The sequence below is a fragment of the Bolinopsis microptera genome, chromosome 1 (assembly GCF_026151205.1).
Source record: "Bolinopsis microptera isolate Bmic1 chromosome 1, MBARI_Bmic_1.0, whole genome shotgun sequence".
In the NCBI taxonomy this organism is placed as follows: Eukaryota; Metazoa; Ctenophora; class Tentaculata; order Lobata; family Bolinopsidae; genus Bolinopsis; species Bolinopsis microptera.
The window spans coordinates 7,908,457-7,928,620 of record NC_087072.1 but is presented as its reverse complement, the minus strand read 5'-3'; the positions used below and the strand labels follow the sequence as shown (position 1 = coordinate 7,928,620).

General features: G+C 38.4%; 1 protein-coding gene across 2 annotated transcripts; it reads right to left on the bottom strand.

Moving 5' to 3' along the window:
- Positions 1 to 1,732: 1,732 nt before the first annotated feature.
- On the bottom strand, positions 1,733 to 18,021 carry LOC134820946 (hypoxanthine-guanine phosphoribosyltransferase-like). 2 transcript variants are annotated; one of them, XM_063831618.1, is made up of 11 exons: positions 17,945 to 18,021; positions 17,660 to 17,763; positions 17,428 to 17,507; positions 17,072 to 17,178; positions 16,860 to 16,925; positions 13,928 to 14,028; positions 12,167 to 12,213; positions 11,465 to 11,511; positions 9,856 to 9,885; positions 2,282 to 2,361; positions 1,733 to 2,128 (listed from the first exon to the last, which is right to left on the bottom strand). In XM_063831618.1, the coding sequence occupies exons 1-10, from the start codon at positions 17,984 to 17,986 to the stop codon at positions 2,314 to 2,316; spliced, it is 672 nt and encodes a 223-aa protein (XP_063687688.1). In that variant the 5' UTR covers positions 17,987 to 18,021; the 3' UTR covers positions 1,733 to 2,128; positions 2,282 to 2,313. The 2 variants fall into 2 exon arrangements, with proteins under 2 accessions (XP_063687688.1, XP_063687695.1); XM_063831625.1 differs by lacking the exon at positions 11,465 to 11,511 and adding an exon at positions 10,428 to 10,474.
- Positions 18,022 to 20,164: the final 2,143 nt, after the last annotated feature.

Here is a 20,164-nt window from a genome sequence, read left to right as displayed (position 1 = left end):
CAGATCAGGCGATTTATTTTCCAAATAATATTAGTAATATGTAGTCAGACAATTTTCAGAAATGATCGCTTGTAACAGTTCGAGTTTTCAGGATCGCCCGTAGATTCACGTACTCGTTGGCCTCAGATCTTGATATGAAATTCCCGTTACCCCATCATGCGGACAAGACATTCAATACTCAGAAACATTTAATTTTCTGAAGGAGCATTTATCTCATGGAGTCACTTGATTGCACAGTGCACACTAAACTTGACTGCCACCTGCTTCGTTTGTTATGAGTTTACTTTAAAATACACGATACATAAAATGACTTTTTCTGATGAATTTGCGACTCCAGACTTATCAATCTGTTTCGTGGTTATGCATGGTAAATGATCTGTTCATGCCATTGCATGGTGATTATGAAATCTTAGCATGATCTAGAGTATAATATCATACTCATAGATAATACATATTAGCCAGTATTGAATTTGAAATATTCGATCTTGTCTGGCATCGTAGAAATGTAACACAATAACAGGTCTACATAACATTGCATCGATCAACTGAGAGTTTACAGTATCAGATCATATTTGGAATGCAGCCAATACAGTTATGCTTTGTCAAAGGACGAAGCAACGTACCCAGTACCGTATTTGCTGACTAGGTATCGCAGAACATGATATCAATTTTCTCTGTTCATTGTTTATTTGTTATCTTCTATCCTTGTTTTGGATTTGTACAATCAACTAAACTGTGCCTCACTATACCGGGTACCTCGATATGCCGGGCCTCTTCTCTTCCCCCAAAATTTTAGTTAACTAGCTTGTGTTGTACAAAAGATCTGATTTATCATAGCTCATATCTCATTTGGTGGAGATTTAAGTACATATCAAGCTGTATTCCATCACAACACCGCACAATATTATTGTGCGGTGTTGTCCCAATCATCCCAATCCCTTAAAGAGATTGGGATGATGTGGACCTCTTTAAACCAGATTTCTTCATAGCGTGCACTTCCCCCGAGAGGCCCGTATTTAGAGATTTACTGTATTTATTTTCATATAGTAACAATGGCCGATAAATACGAGGAATACGACTATGAAGAGGTTCAGGGACGGGCTGGTCGAAAAGGGCGATCCAAGACTGAGGTTTGTTCACTTCATTTTTCCAAATTTTGTTAAATGCAGTTAATTTTTGAAAATTATGATGAACCAAAATTGTATCAGTAATATTTGAAGACAATACAAAACAGTCGATTTTTCAGGCTGCCAAGCAAAAGCAGAGTCACGTAACAGAAGGACACAAACTTGCCAGCAAGATTAAAATCACGAAGAACATGATGAACTCCCACAACAACGAAAAAGAGAGGAAAGTCATGCCCCGACGCACAGTCTCCAACGAGTCTACAGAAAGTGAAGGAGCAAGGGACGAGAATCAGGAGGTAGATATAGATAATATCTAGATGGTAACACTCACAGAGGTTCAGAATCACGGAACTATAAAAGAACTATAAAGACTTATCACACACGTTTTGCAGTAGTCAATCACGCGGTTCTTAACATGAACAAATTATGATATCATATAATCATAATTTTATATGGATATATCATATGTACAAGATTTTGGGATTATAATTAATTGGGCTAGCAATAGTTTTGAATGACTTTATTTGTGTTAATATGAATTGTAAATTTTAGACATCAAATGTCAATTGTTTGCCTTAATATCAAACAAAAAGAGAAAAAATGTGTTTTTCTGCGCTGATGAAATTAAATGACAGTTGTACAGTAACTTCTTCAAGACATGCGTTTTGTAATAAGTAACGTATAATATATTAAAAACTTAAACAGTCGTACACTTTAATTGTATATATAAACTTCAGAAAACATAAGTCAACACCGTGGCTGACGAAAGACAGAAAAATAAGACGATATATCGCATTATCGCCAGTAACTTTCATTATTAAATCATAATATCCAGACAGTGGTATGACGGCAATAGTGTTTAACACCACAGAATATAACACCACAGAATATAGATAAAATAAATGCAGCTGATTAGAGGGAGTCCCAAGAAGAATTATTCCCAGCAGTAATATTGCCTCGTCAGGACTTAAAGGATTAGGCGATCGTATGCGTTATAATTCCTGAAATATTACAATAATTTATTGACGAATTGCGAATTGAAACTTGAATGGCAACAAGAATTGTAAAATCCATTTTGAAGCAGGGATATTTCCCATTTTTACGTCTCTGAATTTGAAATAAAAATCATTGAAATTAGTGGCATATAAACTCACCATAATTGAACGACCAAGAGTTCACTAAAGATTTAAACAGCAAAGTGCTTAATCCCCTCTTCGTTGATTATTCCGATGTGCTGAAGTAATATTACGATAACATATTCAGATAGAATCTTTAGATTTTTTAACGGGTTTAAGAGGGCACCTCACAATGTACTATGTGAAAGTTGAACTACATTAGCCTGGCTTCTTGATTCCGATACAGGATTAAATTATAACGTGATTATGTAATCACGTTAATAATGATAATTGGTATGAGTTTAACATATGCATGTAGTGATTTAAGATCTCCGTCAATTATTCTGTCTAGTTAAGCTAGTAATAGTGAATAGGCCGGTGCCCGGTAATGCTTGGTACCTGACGTCACAACTTCAGGCCGCCACTGCGCTCGACCGTCCGTGCGTGCTCGTATAGCTTACATAATTTAATTTAATCGGTTTGTGAGCGCCTTGATTTCATTCAAAAATAAGAAAAATTGGCGCGTTCCATTTTCACAAGGGAAGGTTTCTGTTTCTATTTGTTGTAAAGACCCGTATAGAGCCACCTCTAAGGGCTTTGAGACAGTTTATTAAATATAATAATCAATAATATCGAAAGTCGTTTCAAAATATTTTCAAACTCAAAGTTGAAATCACACTCGCACTAAAAAGATCAATTATTTTGTCAAATAGTAAAAATTAAAAAAAAAAAAAAAAAAAAAAAAACTCTCGACACATTACAGTACGTGAGCATGATTAGCATGCCTTTCATTTTATTTGTACCACTCAAGTCCCAGAACCTTTTATCTTTTAATTCTGCTTGTTATAGTTTGTTATAATATACGGCTATTCTAATTTCTAGAAATTTTCAAGCGTGACGATGAAAATTTTATCGCGAGAATTATCTTTAAGATTTAGTGCATTAAAAAAGCCGCGCGGAGTGGGGTAAGGCTTGCTGTTATCAGCGCTTTGGCAGTGAAAAATATGCTGAAATATGTCAGTCCATTAAGCGAACGTTGTTTATTACTGCTCGTTTATTGTGTGTTTGCTGTCGTCCTATGTTATGTTATGTTATGATATGATGTCATGATTTAGCGATTATTGGTCGCTGTATTACTCAATCATCCCTCATCTATTGGACTTCCTCAAACCAGGTACGTTGTGTAGCAGAAATGCTGGCCAGCTGTCCTCTGAGTTAGCTAGTGTTGACTGTTGCTCAAGAAGCACGCGTTTTGCGTTCGATTTGTAAATATTTATTGAAAATAAGCTAGGTAGGGACGTGATGTTCTTGTTGGTGTCTGTTAGAGCTAGTAAAGGTCCTTTAAAAAAGATGGATGCTTTGAAACATCGGTTATTGTACGTATCTAGCCATTCGCTACTGTTCTCATGATTTGAACCATGCGTGGGTATGTTATCTGGAAACAAATTTCTAATTGATACAGGTACTGTGTTAGGAAAGTGCTTCATGCGGTGCATTAATGTAAGCGCATTCTTTACGATGATGCCGTGTATTGTCAAAATCTCAAATTTGCAGAATGCTTCTCTGGTGTGAGCTGGCAATTTGCCGTCTTTGTAAAAGTAATTTACATATCCTGGCATAACCATCCGCATTCCTTGCTTTTGTCTACGGAATAATGTCTCAATGTGACATTTTGCCGCGAATCCCCAGGCTAACGAGCAGTAGTTAACATGTGCCTCAATAAAACTATGGTAAAGTTGTAGTCGCACTTTTAGGGGCAGATGTCGTTTTAATTTGAACATGATGCCTATGTACCTACTCATTTTTAATCTTACCGCTGTGATATGTTTACACCATGTTAGTTTCTCATCAATTATAACACCCAGAAACCGTGCCTCAGTAACCCGTTCAATGTTTGTTCCAGATATGTTGAGACTTATTTTGGAATAATCTACTTTACGGTTACTGAAGACCATATAGTGGGTCTTCTTCAGGTTTAAAGAAAGCCCGTTGCTACTTACCCAATTCGCTAGAAGTGTTGCAATCATGGAGAGCTTACTTTGAATTTCTTCCTCGTTATGGCCCGTGACTATAATATTTGCATCATCGGCGTAAAGTATGAACTTGGCCAGGTCTGAGATTCCGGGGAGGTCGTTTATATAGATGACGAAGAGTAGGGGGCCCAGAATAGAGCCTTGAGGAATACCATAATTGATCGTCTTGGGACTGGAATCAACCCCGTTGACTGTGACGAACTGATGACGATCGTGAAGATAGGAGTCGAACCAGCTTAGTGCTATACCTCTAATTCCGTAGTGTTCCAGTTTTTTAAGCAAAATTTTATGTTCAAGTAGGTCGAAAGCTTTGGAGTAGTCTAACAGTAGGAGCACCGCAATTTGTTTCCTGCCAAGGTAATGAAGGATAGAGTTCTGTGCATTAAGAAGAGCATGCTCGCATGACATCCCCGGTCTAAAGCCGTATTGGCTTTCGAACAGAGAGCCGTTTTTATCAAGAAATTCAAGGACTCTAGTGTGCATTAACTTTTCGTAAATTTTTGAGAATGAGCTAAGAAGAGATATGGGTCTATAGTTAGTGACATCTGTCTTACTACCTCCCTTGTGGATAGGGATTACGCGTGCAGTTTTAAGAGCAGTTGGAAATATGCCCTGTGTAAATGATGAGTTTATGATAGTAGAAATCACACCGGTGAACTTGCTATCATGGTTTGCGACTTTCATCGGCCCAATTTTGGTATCCAGTGTTGACTTATTCTTAAATTTTAGAATCACCTCACTCACCTCAGTTGGTGTTACCGGCCTAAGATACATCGAATTCGATGTTGGGTTCCTAAGATATCTACTAAAACCCCCAGGATCAAAAGTTTGTCTAGCACTGATCTGTGCTTTAATGTTTGAAGCTATATTTGAGAAGTAGTTGTTAAATTTTGCTGCAACATCGGTGCCATTGCTGATAATAGATCCGTCGTCGCCTTTCAGTTTTATAGAATTTTTTTCTTTCAACTTCCTGTTCAACAGCGTGTTAATCATTTGCCATTGCTTTTTAGAGTTCTCACAATGCTCGTCAAAAAATTTCTTATAATATTTTGCTTTAGCTAAGTCAATGTGCTTGTTGCAGAATTTATCAATTTTTTCATACGCTTCATCATTGGCCTTGGTTGAAGTTGTGATTTTTAGGTGGTGGAGCTTATGCCTTCGCGCACACGCATCCTCTAGCCAGGGAAGAATCCAAGGTTTTGGATCTCTTCGTTCATTTTTACGCCGCGGCCTGGATTTGTTCAAGGGGTATGCCTCATCATAATGTTTGGTGTAAATTTCACAAAATTTTTCGTACTGTACTTCACAATTTTCGTGTAAACTCACTTCACACCAGTCCTCACTTTCGATCAAACTTTGAAATTTAGCATTGTTAGCTTCGCCAAATCTCCGTGCCTGTTTGATACTTGGTTTTTTACTTGTAACCCTCCCGCATGGCCCCTCTCTGTCCCCAAGTAGAAGCGTAGTAAGGGTGGCTAGGTGGTCTGATACGTGTAGAGTAAGCACCTGACAACTTGCCGTGTTCTTGATGTCATTAGAATACACGTGGTCTATGAGTGTTGCACTGTGGTCTGTAATTCTGGTGGGCCTTGAAATCATTTGAACGAAACCGTAGTTTTCAAAAGTTGCAACGAGGTTCTGACTGTGCACGTCCTTATCGTATTTTATTAGATCAATATTGAAGTCACCCGTGAATAAAATGTGTTTACGTGAGTGCCTGTCTAGGCTTCTAAGTACATTATCTAGCAGTTTCATGAACTTATCAACATTACGCGATGGTGAGCGGTAAACATTGATTAGTAGCTTGGTCTTGTTAAAACCTTTGCAGTTGTGGATTTTTATAAATTGGAATTCACCACTTGTTTCTTCCTCACAGCTGAAGTTTGGCCTGTACTGTTCTATTTGCTCCTCTGTACATACCTGTCTATTTACGTATAACACCAGTCCACCCCCACGGCCAGATGTACGTGCTGGTTCCTGTATTATCGGCTCATGAAATCCCTCTAGAAGTATGTCATTAATACCGTTAGGTAGCTTACTTAGAGTGCAGTTTGTTTCATTGAAACTCAGTATATCGTAATTTAGATACGTGTGAAGTTCTTCTCGGAAATGAGTTATGTTTTTGTGTAAAGATCGTACGTTTAATGAAAATACTTTTAGTTCATTGGTTTTTGATGGTGAGATATGGACTTGTTGAATGTACTCACATCTTGTTAGCATTTCACTAAGATCTTTCCAATACATGGAGTCGTGCTCAAGTTCCTCTATTTGGTTACCAATTGAATTTATGAGGCTGGATTTATTGTAAGGGTTGTAAGTGTGCCGGATTGAGGAGGAGTTATAATCATCATTTAGATCTATACTGCTAGTGCTGTAACCAGGTATGTTTTCTACGCAGCATTTGACGCATCCTAGCTCATATCTATAACACTTCTTGTGGACTGCTAGTTCACACCAATCACACTCTCTCACATTTCTTGAAGAGTAAGACCAGCCCAGACAACTGTGACATTGCTGCTTGTATTTTTTTGAAGTATTGTGCGAATCTAAGATACATTCATCGCAGGCTCTTATTGGCAAAATACTACTAAGGCATTCGTAGCAGGTCCAATAAGTTTTAGCTAGTTCAACGGCTTCTAATTTAGTTAACTTTTCACATTTGTAATGTTTCAATCGTTCGCACAGTGTACAGTAAAGATGAGGGTGGTTCTTTGGGATCCGTTTTTCACATTTGTCACAGTGGTTTGGCCTGATCTGGTCTACATAACTCGCACATGGTTTCATAGATGAACAATAAGTAAAAGTAAAAGTAAAAGTAAAAATAAAATGATATGATGTGTAGTATTAATATAGCACGTAATCCTATCAGGACTGTTTAGCGAGGACTGCTCAGCCCTGTTTGTAAATCAGCCCGTGATTTCCTAGTTTCCTGTACCTATACCTTAATACCTCCTGCAGTTAATTACCTCCTGCTGTTCTAACTGTTCTGTTCTTAACTATGAGAAAACTTTACTTTTACTTCGAAATTATGTAAACACTGTACAGGGTGGGGCGACCGCTAATCTAATGTTAGTCTAATGTTAGTCGTCTACTGTCAGTTGTGTTAGTCGTCTACTGTCAGTGTGTAATGTACAATGTGTAGTGTGTAATGTAATGTACAATGTATAAAGAAGAACGCAGCTGTGTGGCGAGGTTTTAAGTTTAATCAAGGACTATATATAACGAAAAATTGAGCTAAGATAATATAAGATAAGCGATTTTATCGATGTTTATTTTTCCAGAATGAAGATGAGAATTAGTTGCTTAGATTTGGTAATTCTTTTGTTTCGTTGCTAGATTGTGGCAAGCATAGAATTAAGTTCTGGGACCAAAAGTGGTATGTTGTTCAGAATAAAATTTAGCTCATATCTCATAGTACATGATAATATCTTGTTACAACACTCATTTGCAGTAAAACTCTTCAACTATACTAATAAATTGACGGCGTAGTGGCAATGGTCCTTGTCTAAAGCCGAGTGCTAGCAGTATGCAGTGTACCCAGCAGTCAGTCATTGCTGATTTCCCCGCGTGGTTCAGGTGTAAGCCGTCACGTGACAGGTGAGGAAGTCCGAAACATATGTTCTCAAAGAGTTTGAAATTTGGAGTTCTGAGTGACAGTTTGAGAAGTAATTCATTGAGATAGTTAATGCGTCTGTTCATGTTGTTGTAAGGATCAGCGGACATGGAGAGGTTTGTGATGCAGTCAAAGAGGAATTGTGTTTTGTATTTTTGCACGAAATGTTTCAGGTGGTTGTGCAGTGTTATCGGGTTAGCTGCGGAGACTTTCATCATGTCATTTATGCCTGCTGATATCAAAACCACGTCAGCCTGTTCGATGGATTTGCTGTGCTCATGGAGATCACGCAAAAAGAAGAGGTTCTCTCTAAATGCGATAACAGGCTCACGGAATAAGGAACAGTCAAAGGACGCATTCTTAGAGTCTGATAGTATGAGGACCTTTTTAGGTCGGCTCGCAGTGCTGGCAGGGTTGCGTGGCGGCCTGGTTGATCTAGCAGAGTGATCTAGAAGAACTCGACATGTGATGCTGATTCTAGGCCCAGTAAAATCAGATTCTTGAATGGGTGGAACGCTGTGATCAAACATGTCTTGGCTGGCACGTGACATAGCATACAGAGAGCCGTGGTGTGGTGTAAGTTCTCCCTTGCCATAACCGAAGGCTAGTTTCCTCCGAAAGGTAATTGGGCGGGATGCCCCCAGAGAGATGGTCATAATGAGGCTTTCAGGGTCTATTGAGTCTTCGTTATCACTGTGTGGGGGAATACTGGACGTGTGTTTGTCGTATTTAGTGACCATAAAACTGTTGTAGTGATGAGTTTGGTCGGGGGCAAGTGTTTTAAAGTGTTCAACAATTTGTTTGAGATACGGATTCGTGCTGATGTCCCGTGGACTGTGTGACCCCCCTGCGTACTTGTAGGGTACGTCCCCATAGTAGGCCACTTTCCTATTACTGAATGTGCGGTCATAATCCGTGTCGGCGTCTAACAGGTCAGGTGTGAAGCTTTCAAACGGTGTACCGGGGAAAGTCAAATAGGCAAGGCCGAGGAAAGTACCTGTGTTCTCCTCGTTACCCGTATCAGTGTGTGTTGTCTGCTGGACTTCAGTTATCAGTGTAGTCGCGTGCTGGATGCTTTTCTTAAGCTGTTCCATCTGTGCAGCAGCTTCTTGTTCGTGCCTCGTAAAAATTGATATTAGTTCACTAGTGTTGCGAGTCAAGTCCTTGTTGTAAAACTCAACCTCAGGTGCAATACGCTTTTCTAATGCGTTTTGGAGTTTCCTCTCTGTATTTCGTTCATTCAGAGCTTTCTCGTCAAGAACTAGAGCTAGTTCATTGCGCATTTGTGCAACTGAGAGGTGGCGGTCGCGAATTAACTCAAGGCATAGTCCAGGTGTGAAGGTGTATAGGTTTGTGGTTTGAGTTTCCCGGTCAGTAAATTCGCGTGGAAAATGTTCAACTTGCGTACCTGCTTCGAGAGTGTTTGCTAGGTAGCCCTCTTGAGTACTGGTAGCGGTGGGCGGCCCGCTACCTAGCAGCCCGGGAGTAGTCGTCTTATCTTCCGTCTGAAGTTCTCCATCAGGAAGGTTCGTAGTTGTAGTGTCCGTTTCGGCCATGGTGTGTAGTATAGTTGGTAAAGTATAAGCAGTCGCCCACGATGTACGAGCTTATCAGCTGCTCATTTAAAACGCACACAAATATGATAAGACTATTTCAGTAGATGTTCTGAACTAGACAAGAATTGTAAAGGAATGTCGCCCCAAGTTCAGATGCAAAATAGTGCAAACGTTAGTTCCTTTCATTTTGGTTCATAATGACTAGTTACTGGTGCACTGGCCTCAATATGCGTGCATTATGTAGTACCTAATCTGGTTTCATGGTACACCGTAGTTGGTTGCAGTCTGCTGAGATTTTGCCGATGAAAAATTATACAGCAGTTTGACCTTTTTGACTCCAACAAGGTACTTTAAATGGTTGGCACGCTATTAGTAGAATGACAAAATTTGGCTAATCGAAGAAATTCTTACCGGAAGGTCTCTGAAGAATTCGTTGTAATCCTGAAATGTGGGCTTGTAAATTAAAGAGACTGCATAGATTTGCTGGTTGATAAATCATTACATTCCATCTTATAACCCGCTATTTTCTCTATTTACTACAAAGTTTACACACCACCATCCTAATTCTACAATTACATAACTAACTACATAAAGTACATAACTATCACACTATTGAATTGTGCATATTTCATATAATTTTATAATTACTATTCTCTATAAGCAGCTACAAGATTAAAAGGAAAAGAAACCGTAGAACTTAGAATACAAGACGTTTAAAAGAGGATAAGGGATCATTCACATATATGACGTATGGGGAGGGGTTTTGGAAATGGTAACGCTAGTGTAGCACGTGACTTCTATACAGTAGTTATATGTGAACGACCCCTTAGTGCATATTATATTTACGGGTACTTCTCAATAAGCGTTCTTCAGCAGGGCTGTAAGTACAAACATACAGTTGATCTAACGAGAACGTGGTGCTTTAGTTACAGTGACAGTATATTAATTATTAACAAAACGGAAAATCCTAATGTTTGACTCACTATTCCAAAACCGACTATGAAACTGTCCTCAACGGTGAATCCTACGTCTGAAGTACTTTATGTCAGCTTATAAGCATATTATTTATATTTAATGCAAATAAATACAGATAAATCCAAATTAACCGGGAACCCTGACTTTATTTCAAATCAAAATCCCGTTTTCAAGAATTTCAGGTTTGAATCCATTTTCCCGGTTAATCGGGATTTTACTGTACTATAGTAACATCATGGCATGCTCAAAGCAGTTGATATAGCAGAAACAACTCACAATTCACACATCTGAATGTTCAATGATCAATAAAAGATAAGGATTGAGCTTTCAAGATTGAGGCTTGAGCATATTCATTCGAAGAAGAAAACATCTCCGATTTTATATCATTATATCATATAATAATAGCATTATATGATAATGAAGCTCCAAAGCAATTTAGTTTACAAATATTGGAAAGAAAACATGCTTTAGGAATAAAAGGCTTTATACTCGACGTCCAAGATTTTTTCAGAAAAAAATAAGGCGACGAAAGAGTTTGAACTCACATAGAAAAATTAAATGGTCATTTCAGCTAGATGAAGATGAAAAGTGAAACATTTAAAAGGAGGGATTAGCAATAAAAAACAAAGTGAACTGGATTGTGAATGTTTTAACAGAACAGGTTCTTAAATTCCATGGCTTAAATCGTACTGAAATGAGGACCATCTATTATGTACTAGGTTCATTAAACCATGAGTGAGCTAATTAGACTATGCTTCACTCCTATGCGAAATTGCTACCTCCATTCTTAATTCTTAATATAATACCATTATATAAGGTGCTAAACTTATTTTCGAGTATGTCTTATTTTCTACAGTGTTTGCAATCGAGACTCTATTTTGATTTTTTAAAAATTTGATTCAGAATTATAATTTTTGAAGTTGCACTACTTCGGGTAATAACACTAATATAGATTGTTTTTTTGAGTTAAAAGATCATCTTAAATCAAAATACAGTAAGAAAGTAAAAAATACAATTTTAGAAAGAAACAAATAAATCGACTTACGAGCCCATATCCTAGAACAAACTCGTCAGGACAGGAAAACCCAATAACTGAAGAAAAATCAAAATCGAATACCCGTAACATTCATATCAAAAAATAGAGTGCCGTAGAGAATAATGGTAACATGAATCGGTGAAAATGTGATAATAGAAGTCGAGCTGAGATGACAAATGTGCTTCAAAATAACGATAGCACATGCCATTTTTCACAAAAACATGTAGTTAGCAGCAGAGGCAAAATTTGGGCGGTAAAATGTGCATTTTTTGATTCTTTAATCGCAAATAACACATAAAAATGCAAAATATATACGGCCGACTGCACAACCAAATGTTGCCTCTGGTTAGCAGTATTAGCTCTGTAAATGTTAAAAGGGAGATCGTATGTTGTAAGTTTGTGAATTTTTAAAATTTCAAAATAAATTCCGTTTGATAGAAGTTAAGACATTTTTAATGTTTTAAACTTGAGAAAAATCAAGCGGTCTCTTAATTTTAGAAGTAATGTCTAATGTATGATATAAATCAAGTAGAGAATCAAATCGGGATGCCAATCACGTATCAAGAATTTTTCATCATTATAATCGGCCGAGTTTGGGGATGACTAAAAGAGATGAGGGGGGATGCGCCCCCCCCCCCTGGTTCTAGTATCCCCACTTTATCCAGTATCCAGTTTGTGATGCTGTGAGAGCCCTCATTGTTAAATACTTACATTCTGGAACGTAGCCACAACTCTTGTCTGTCCTTTTAAGTAGTAAACTGAAAATATTGATCTTGAAAGTGATACAAAATCTGCAAAAGGTTGTAGTATTTAATTATACATATATGACAGTCGACACCGATCGAGTTTGTTTGCCATGCAAATTCCACTCCAAAGTGCGAGTCTGCACTCTGCAGCAGAAATATGTTTCGCCGATTCAGATCATTCCTCCTGATTTTGATCATTCCTCCTGAACATTCCTTGGTAAGTAACATTCATGCACTGAGAATCCGTGTGATTTGTGGAAATGCAATATCCCTGATTAGTGATTACCCCAGGTTTTACAATGAAGCTAAGGTAAAAGGTGGCCAATTGGTAATTGGTTCTGTTACCACCTACCTATGTCACCAGCATATTTGCACAGTATATTTACTGGTCACCCTGATTACTATACTGGTCACCCTGATTACTGGTTACTGGTCACCCTGGTTATCCTGGTATGGCGTTCTTTTAATAAGCCAGCTTGAAATATAATCCTGGTCAACGATGACTAATGTTTAGATGTGGAAACAATCCTACCAATTAACTCATTTGCGAACTGAGCTATGCAAATTTTCTACACTTATACACTATAAAATCCTTATTTTCCCTAACTATCCAGTACGAAATTAGCCTCTAATCCCAGAAGTGTACCAAGTTAAATTTCAGAGCCATAATATCTTAAGAATTCCCAGGTTTTGAAATATCTAAAAAAGTCAGCCTAGGGCCTCGATTTGTCACTTTACACGTTATTCTGTATTAATTATAGCATGGAATTTAGGCAGTGATCGACCGAGGGCAGGATTTGCGACCGAAGCCGAGGAAGGCATATTATAATTTAACCGAGGAATGGCAACTCGATTTTTTACCGAGGCCGAGGCAAACCGAGGAATCATTCTTCTGACCGAGGCCGAGGAAAAATTGTCATTCCTAGGTAAAACCGAGGCCTCGGTCGATCACCGAATTTAGTACTTCTCTGTAAAATAACTGATAACCCACACTCCCTGAAATAAACTCCCTGATCTAGTCAATGTTTATCTAACTAGTCTCATTTCCTCACAGTGACCACACAAATTTTTTGCGGCTATTTCCAATTTTACAGGACATGAGTGGTGGCCGACTAGCCTAAAAGACGGTTATTGTGATTGTTTCCTTGCCTCTTTAACATGAAGTATTAGTGAAGGAGAATATTTTTAAACAAGTTGAACACTGGTGTTATTACATAAAATATTCAGCCGGGCAGTATAAACACAGAATTTATCACACAGTTGTGGAGAAAGTTATTTATACATACTAATGCGTCATCAGTTGTAGGACTTAAGGACTGTGCAGACTGCAGCCTCTAGGCTATACTCTGCACCCGTACCATTTAATTGATAATTATGTTACATTTTAAAATATACCCTCTTCTTTTACTGATGATAAAGTACGATCTATAAATAGACTACACAGCGGCCTTGATAAGCTAACCCTATTCCCTAAGCTTTAATTTTATCTAGATTTTAGCAGCTGTGGTAGATAGAAAGTTAAGTTGAAGGCGTCAAAGAAACATCTGTATCATAGCTCTAGATTTAAACTCCCGTAAATCGTCTTAGAGACTAAAAAATTTAGTCTGACATAGATAAATTCTTTAACTCCGTTTATTATAAATAGTAATTAATAAATTCAATTTAGAATTATTAATTTTATGAAAAGCTAAATAAAACAATCTGTAGATTTCAAAGTTTTACAAACCTAGCACATTGCACAGTGTTTGGACTGTATTCCTTTAACAATTTCAGAGCTTTTGTCATGGTCCTGCCTGTGTCGATGATATCTTCAACAATCAATATATCCTGAAAAGAGTAGTAGTCAGCACTCAGCGACAATTCCAAAGTAGCACTACTACATTTGCAATATTTGCTGTTTTGTATGTGTGTGTGCATGTCAATACACAGCATAGACTGTGAAGTGTACATTGCAGGTAAAGCAGCAAGCTGTCAACAGCAAAGTGTTACTTCCAGGATAATGAAGAGGGTTTACTAACACTAACAGGGGTGTTTGCAGGGTGAGACGGTGTTTACTGTAGGTGAGTGGAGTGAGTAGAGCGAGTGGAGTGAGTGGAGTGGAGTGAGTGGAGTGAGTGGAATGAGTGGAATGAGTGGAGTGAGTGGAATGAGTGGAGTGAGTGGAGTGAGTGGAGTGAGTGGAGTGAGTGGAGTGAGTGGAGTGAGTGGAGTGAGTGGAGTGAGTGGAGTGAGTGGAGTGAGTGGAGTGGGTAGAGTGAATAGAGTGAGTGGAGTGAGTAGAGTAAGTGAAGTGAGTAGAGTGAGTGGAGCGAGTGGAAAGAGTGGAGTGAGTGGAGTGAGTGGAGTGAGTGGAGTGGGTAGAGTGAGTGGAGCGAGTGGAGCGAGTGGAGTGAGTGGAGTGGTTAGAGTGAGTGGAGCGAGTAGAGTGAGTGGAATGAGTGGAATGAGTGGAATGAGTGGAGTGAGTGGAATGAGTGGAATGAGTGGAGTGAGTGGAGTGAGTGGAGTGAGTGGAGTGAGTGGAGTGAGTGGAGTGAGTGGAGTGAGTGGAGTGAGTGGAGTGAGTGGAGTGAGTGGAGTGAGTAGAGTGTATAGAGTGAGTGGAGTGAGTGGAGTGAGTGGAGTGAGTAGGGCCTGTCATGATATCATGGATCGCTTAGGTTCCACCAGGATATGGTAGTCCTCATAATTCTGCGGCCTCTATGTATCGTTATCTCGCACAACTCTGTAAGACCCTTGTGAGTTTGGCATGTAAAAATTTGCAGCCTTCCAGACATTGATTGGGTTAACGAGGTGTCGTACGTCACCTCAAGATCGGGTGACAGGGGGCTGACCAGGCCAGAACCCAATTGATTGGGTCTGAGGTCACGTGATTATGAGCCTGAGGGCACGTCGCGTAACTGTGACGTCACCAGAGCTTGTTCTCCATTTTCCGCTAATTGGACCAGGTAAGCTTGCATGCTTGTGAATGTGGGTGTAAGTACAGCTGTACTGTAGTTTATATCTAATTACTCGCTATTATAGAAACCGTAAATTTATTTTCTGACAGAAGCTAAAAATTTACCAAAATATCGACATTGTTATAAACTTATTTTGATGACCATTCCTAATAATATATAGCTAAGTTAGATGTCATAAATTCGTTAACTAGCTTGTGAGTATAGATAGATTAGGGAGCGACAGGCTCGTTAGGCAAAACAATAGCATCTACATTAATAATCTTAAGTGTTAAGATCTAAACAGACTCTTCTTCATGATGTTGTTCCACGAATTATGAATTAGGGATGAACTGGTTCATAGGATTAGGGTAATGAAAATTACTAGTTGGTTTGTGTGTAGATAGTAGGTCTGTGCGGCTTCTAGTGATAATAGAAAATTATTATAATTATTACGTAAGAATTATAATAAAAGTTATGTTTATATAGAAACAAGGAGAGTAACTTACATATTGAGGCACTTTTCTTGTACCTATCGAGAATGACTCGGACCGAAAATTTTCTAAAATTATTTTCAAAGTTTTTCTGGAAACTACTTTTGTTCATGTTTCATGCTTCCCTGAGCATTATGAGCCGAAAATACTTTTTCGGTCCGTACCTACGTCCTACATTCGAAAGGCTGTGGATGTGATAAGTTCAATATAATTATAAAGATCGTGATATTTTGCCCTCGGATTTAAAGGAGAATGCGCAAATTTGGTCCTCAGAGAACTGGAATAATCGCAATTTGTCGCGGAGATCTGTTTGTCTCGGCAAACGTCAAAAATCGCGATTTGTCGCAGCGGGAATGGGAAAAATCGCGATTCTGCACGAGCCGCGATTTCCTTTTGACCTTGCCGCTCCTGCTTATGATGATCAGGAACACATCTGGTCCAATTAGCGGGAACCAGAGAACAAGCTCTGGTGACGTCACAGTCACGTGCCCTCAGGCTCATAATCACGTGACCTCAGACCCAATCAACAGAGTTGTGCGAGATAACGATACATAGAGGCCGCAGAATTATGAGGACTACCAGATCCTGGTGGAACCTAAGCGATCCATGATATCATGACAGGCCCTATGGAGTGAGTGGAGTGAGTGGAGTGGGTAGAGTGAGTGGAGTGAGTGGAGTGGGTAGAGTGGGTAGAGTGAGTGGAGTGAGTGGAGTGAGTGGAGTGAGTGGAGTGAGTGGAGTGAGTGGAGTGAGTGGAGTGAGTGGAGTGAGTGGAGTGAGTGGAGTGAGTGGAGTGAGTGAAGTGAGTGGAGTGAGCGGCCCTTATAAAGTTGTCGACAGATTATTGTTTCACTAAAAAGCTAAAATATCGTAAGATTTGAATACTGAATTCTTTATAAGTTTATAACAGGGTATGGAAGGGATTTAATTTAATAAAGATTGAGTTAGATTTTTGTACTCTACAATACAGTTTTAAGGCTAAATTCAGCAGCTCTGTTTTCCATTAATGCACAACCAAAAACGTGATTTTAGCATGATGTCATACGGAACTCGTGGTTAATCTAATTTACTGCCGGTAATGAATGCATTCATAGCTCTACATATTTCATGTATCGTATGTGGACTGTTAAATTCTTATCTTAATATGTTGTCTGTACAAGTCTTATCTTAACTTGTTAAAGTGAAAGTTTCTGAATTGCTAATCAGTCCGGTAATGTTATTAGCTTACCTTTCCCGTCAGGTGAGATAGGTCAGATAGCCCAATTACTTCCACCTCACCAGTGCTAGAAATATTCTGAAGAATACGTCATCATGAATTGTGTTAGGTTTATAAAATTGGGGGCAGTAAGGTCTCAGAAAATTAATAAGACATACAGTACGACTTCTAAAAAAATTGTAGGTTTATAATTCAACAAACATGGGTAAGCGAGTTTTACTTACATGATAGCTTTTAAGGCGGATAAACTCTACTTTAACAGACATGTTGATCTCACACGAGCAGATGTAACGCTCCATAGCATCAACAAGTTCGCTGCAAAACTTGTATCCTGCAAACAAATTGAATTAAGTGGAAAAATGCCGGAACTGCTTCTTTGTTTGACAGCAGCTGCACTCTAGTAATATGAGGTCACTTGAGAAACCACGCACTGCTATTTTAAATTGAACTGTGCAGTGGATTTCATTACGTGAGTTCTGATTACTAAGTGTTAAAGTCGGTTAAAGGAAGTAAAGGCAATGTTATCTTAGTTAAAATGTAAATATAATTAACTTACAAAATCTAACATTAATTAACGAACCTCCTTTGAGTACACACAGAACCACAAGTGACTTGGTTTCTGGTAACGAGGATAGAATGTCTACTGCTAACTTCTGTGTCCTGTTAATTAAAGTCTCGTGATCACATCTCAAAATTTAAAATTAAGCATAAGATTACAGAAACTAATATTATGCACACTCGATTTGAATATTATAATAATTGGCAATATGAAGTTTTAAGTGAAGTATTATTTTAAATATGAACCCTCTTACCTGTCTTTGACGAGACCATTAGGGATAAGGATTGAGGTGAGAAAGTTTGCATACTTTACAGGTATGTTGAACATGTTGGTATCATATCCACTGTGATCTGGTATCTGTCAAGAATTGAAGGATATTAAGTATTAACGACACTCAACACTGTGTCACAGAAAACTATTAAATATCTAAAATTGGATTACCTTTACATTGTAACAATGTATGTCAAAAGTCAATCAATTAAGAACATCAATAACACATTTTAACATCCATTATCTAATGTGATGTGTGTTTACTCACCACCAAACACTTCTTTTTGATGTCAGCTGACACTGTAGCCATTGTAGAGTGTGTCTGAGATATGTAAGTAAGATAAATTTGTCACATTCGTACAAAAACATAGTAAAGCATTAACCACAGTGAATTAGCATAGCACTAAACCAGAAAAAACCTGCTAATTAGCACTGTGCATAGATTATAGCCTTACATGGCACTAGGAGATAAAAACAAGCTGCAATAAATTATATTAGATGCGATATATTGGGAAGTGTAGCAGCCTCATAACATATTATAGTGAAACTTGATACCACTCCCTTATTAGATTCTATTATGGAGCAGGAATTATTTTGAAAATTATTCAAGGAATATTAAAGAGGAACCATGTAATCCAATAACATAAAATACACAACCATGGCTTTTATGACGGCTTTAATTGCATGAAATTCTATCGCAGCTAGATTTTTTCCTTTTCACCCTTTTGAAAAAAGGCAATAGTGAAAGGTTACGAATGGAGGTTTTTGCAGAAAAACGTGGATTTTGGAGATTGCAGTAGGTGGGTCTGAGTATGTCGTGTTCCTTCCGTCCGTTACCAAGCAACGAAAAAGTTGCGCGCGCGCGAGGATTGCTTGCGGAGATGTGATGTATAGATAGCCTGTGATCTATGAATGCGCGGCGCGACTGTGTTTTAATGTATATGATGCATGTAATGTATAATATTACTATTAGGTAATACGCCCAATTTGTACGTGGCACGCGTAGTGTATTGATTTGTACACGAGTATAGTTTACCTTTGCTGATCATTTCTTGAATTACAGATACAAGTTAAGTTCTACGGCAATTGAACTGAATTTTTTCCCGTATTTGATGCATAATTTATCAATATTATTAATATTATGAAGATTGAAGTGAGCTGATTGGAGCTTATACTTAAATTTATAGTAAATGTGAAATGGAAATCTAGCGTCCGCCAAAACGAAACAACGGGCGCAATTCTTGTTAATGTAATTGAAATGTAATTCAGAGTTCCATGGCTGGATTTAATCCTAGTTTGTATTTATTTAATAATATAATTTAAAAGGCATCTAAAAACATCTAGAATTTAAGTTATCAAATACAGCACATTTATGCTGTCAGAAGTACTTCAGCAAAATCAAAGATTATTAAAGTTACAACAAGAAAAATCGCCTTTTCTTCGTTGGAAATTAGTAAATTGCATACATTTCACAACTTAACTTCGTCAGAAAGCGGTGCACTGATTTAAACTACAGTTTACATGTAGCTGGTGACCAAATTTAAGGACTCACCGCTCATGTCTCTCTCTCACAATGTATCAAAACATTGAAATTCTAGGCAGCAAACCTATCAAAGCTGTACTGTGGGAAAAATTGCATTGTAAATTTAATACTTTCAACACTACTATATAACAAATAATTTTAGGCATGGCTAAGACGATGGGTCCACTCGTGGACAGAATGTCGCTGGAGTAAAGTCAGCCGGTGTCCCGGGTTGAGACGGGGGTAGTGAGGCAGTGTAGCGGTGTACGGCAGTCTTTTATTCTCTGTCCCAGCTTGGCTGGGACATCTCTGAAATCTTAACAAGGTCAGTTTTCTAACTTCATTTATTCAATTTCCAATTTTCTAGCTCACTTACATTTTGATTGATAGTTTTCATTACTAACTATTACTCTACATAGATCTCCCTTCACTCTCATTCTTTTGTCATTGATCCTTTTATTTACATGATCTGCTCGGCCCTTTTATTTCCCAGGTCTCTGATCACTGATAGTTGTCCTGCCGACACTGCTGTACTCCTGATCTGCCCCTTGATCACCTGGCGTCCTACTTCGACAAACAATGCAAGAATTACCCAAAGTGTTCGTCGATCTTCTCAAAACAGCCACTCTAGCTGAAAAACGTGCAATGTTGGAAGCCCTAACCCTCGACGTTGCTTCTGAATCTGCTGCAGAATCTACTGCCTCGTCTGATGACATTGTATCCCTTGTTGAACATGTTAACGACCTTAACTTGGACAAAACCCTTTGTGATGACCTCCGAAAAGAGCTTGACTCTCTTAACTTAAAACAGAGGGGTCGTCCAGTCACTACTCAGTGGCTTAGTCCGACCACTCATTCTTATAACTATGGTCATGTTATGAACAAACCAATTCCTATAAACGATTACCCCAATTTTTGCAAGCTCATGGAAGTGGTTAACAATCACCCTTCAACATCTGGTGATATG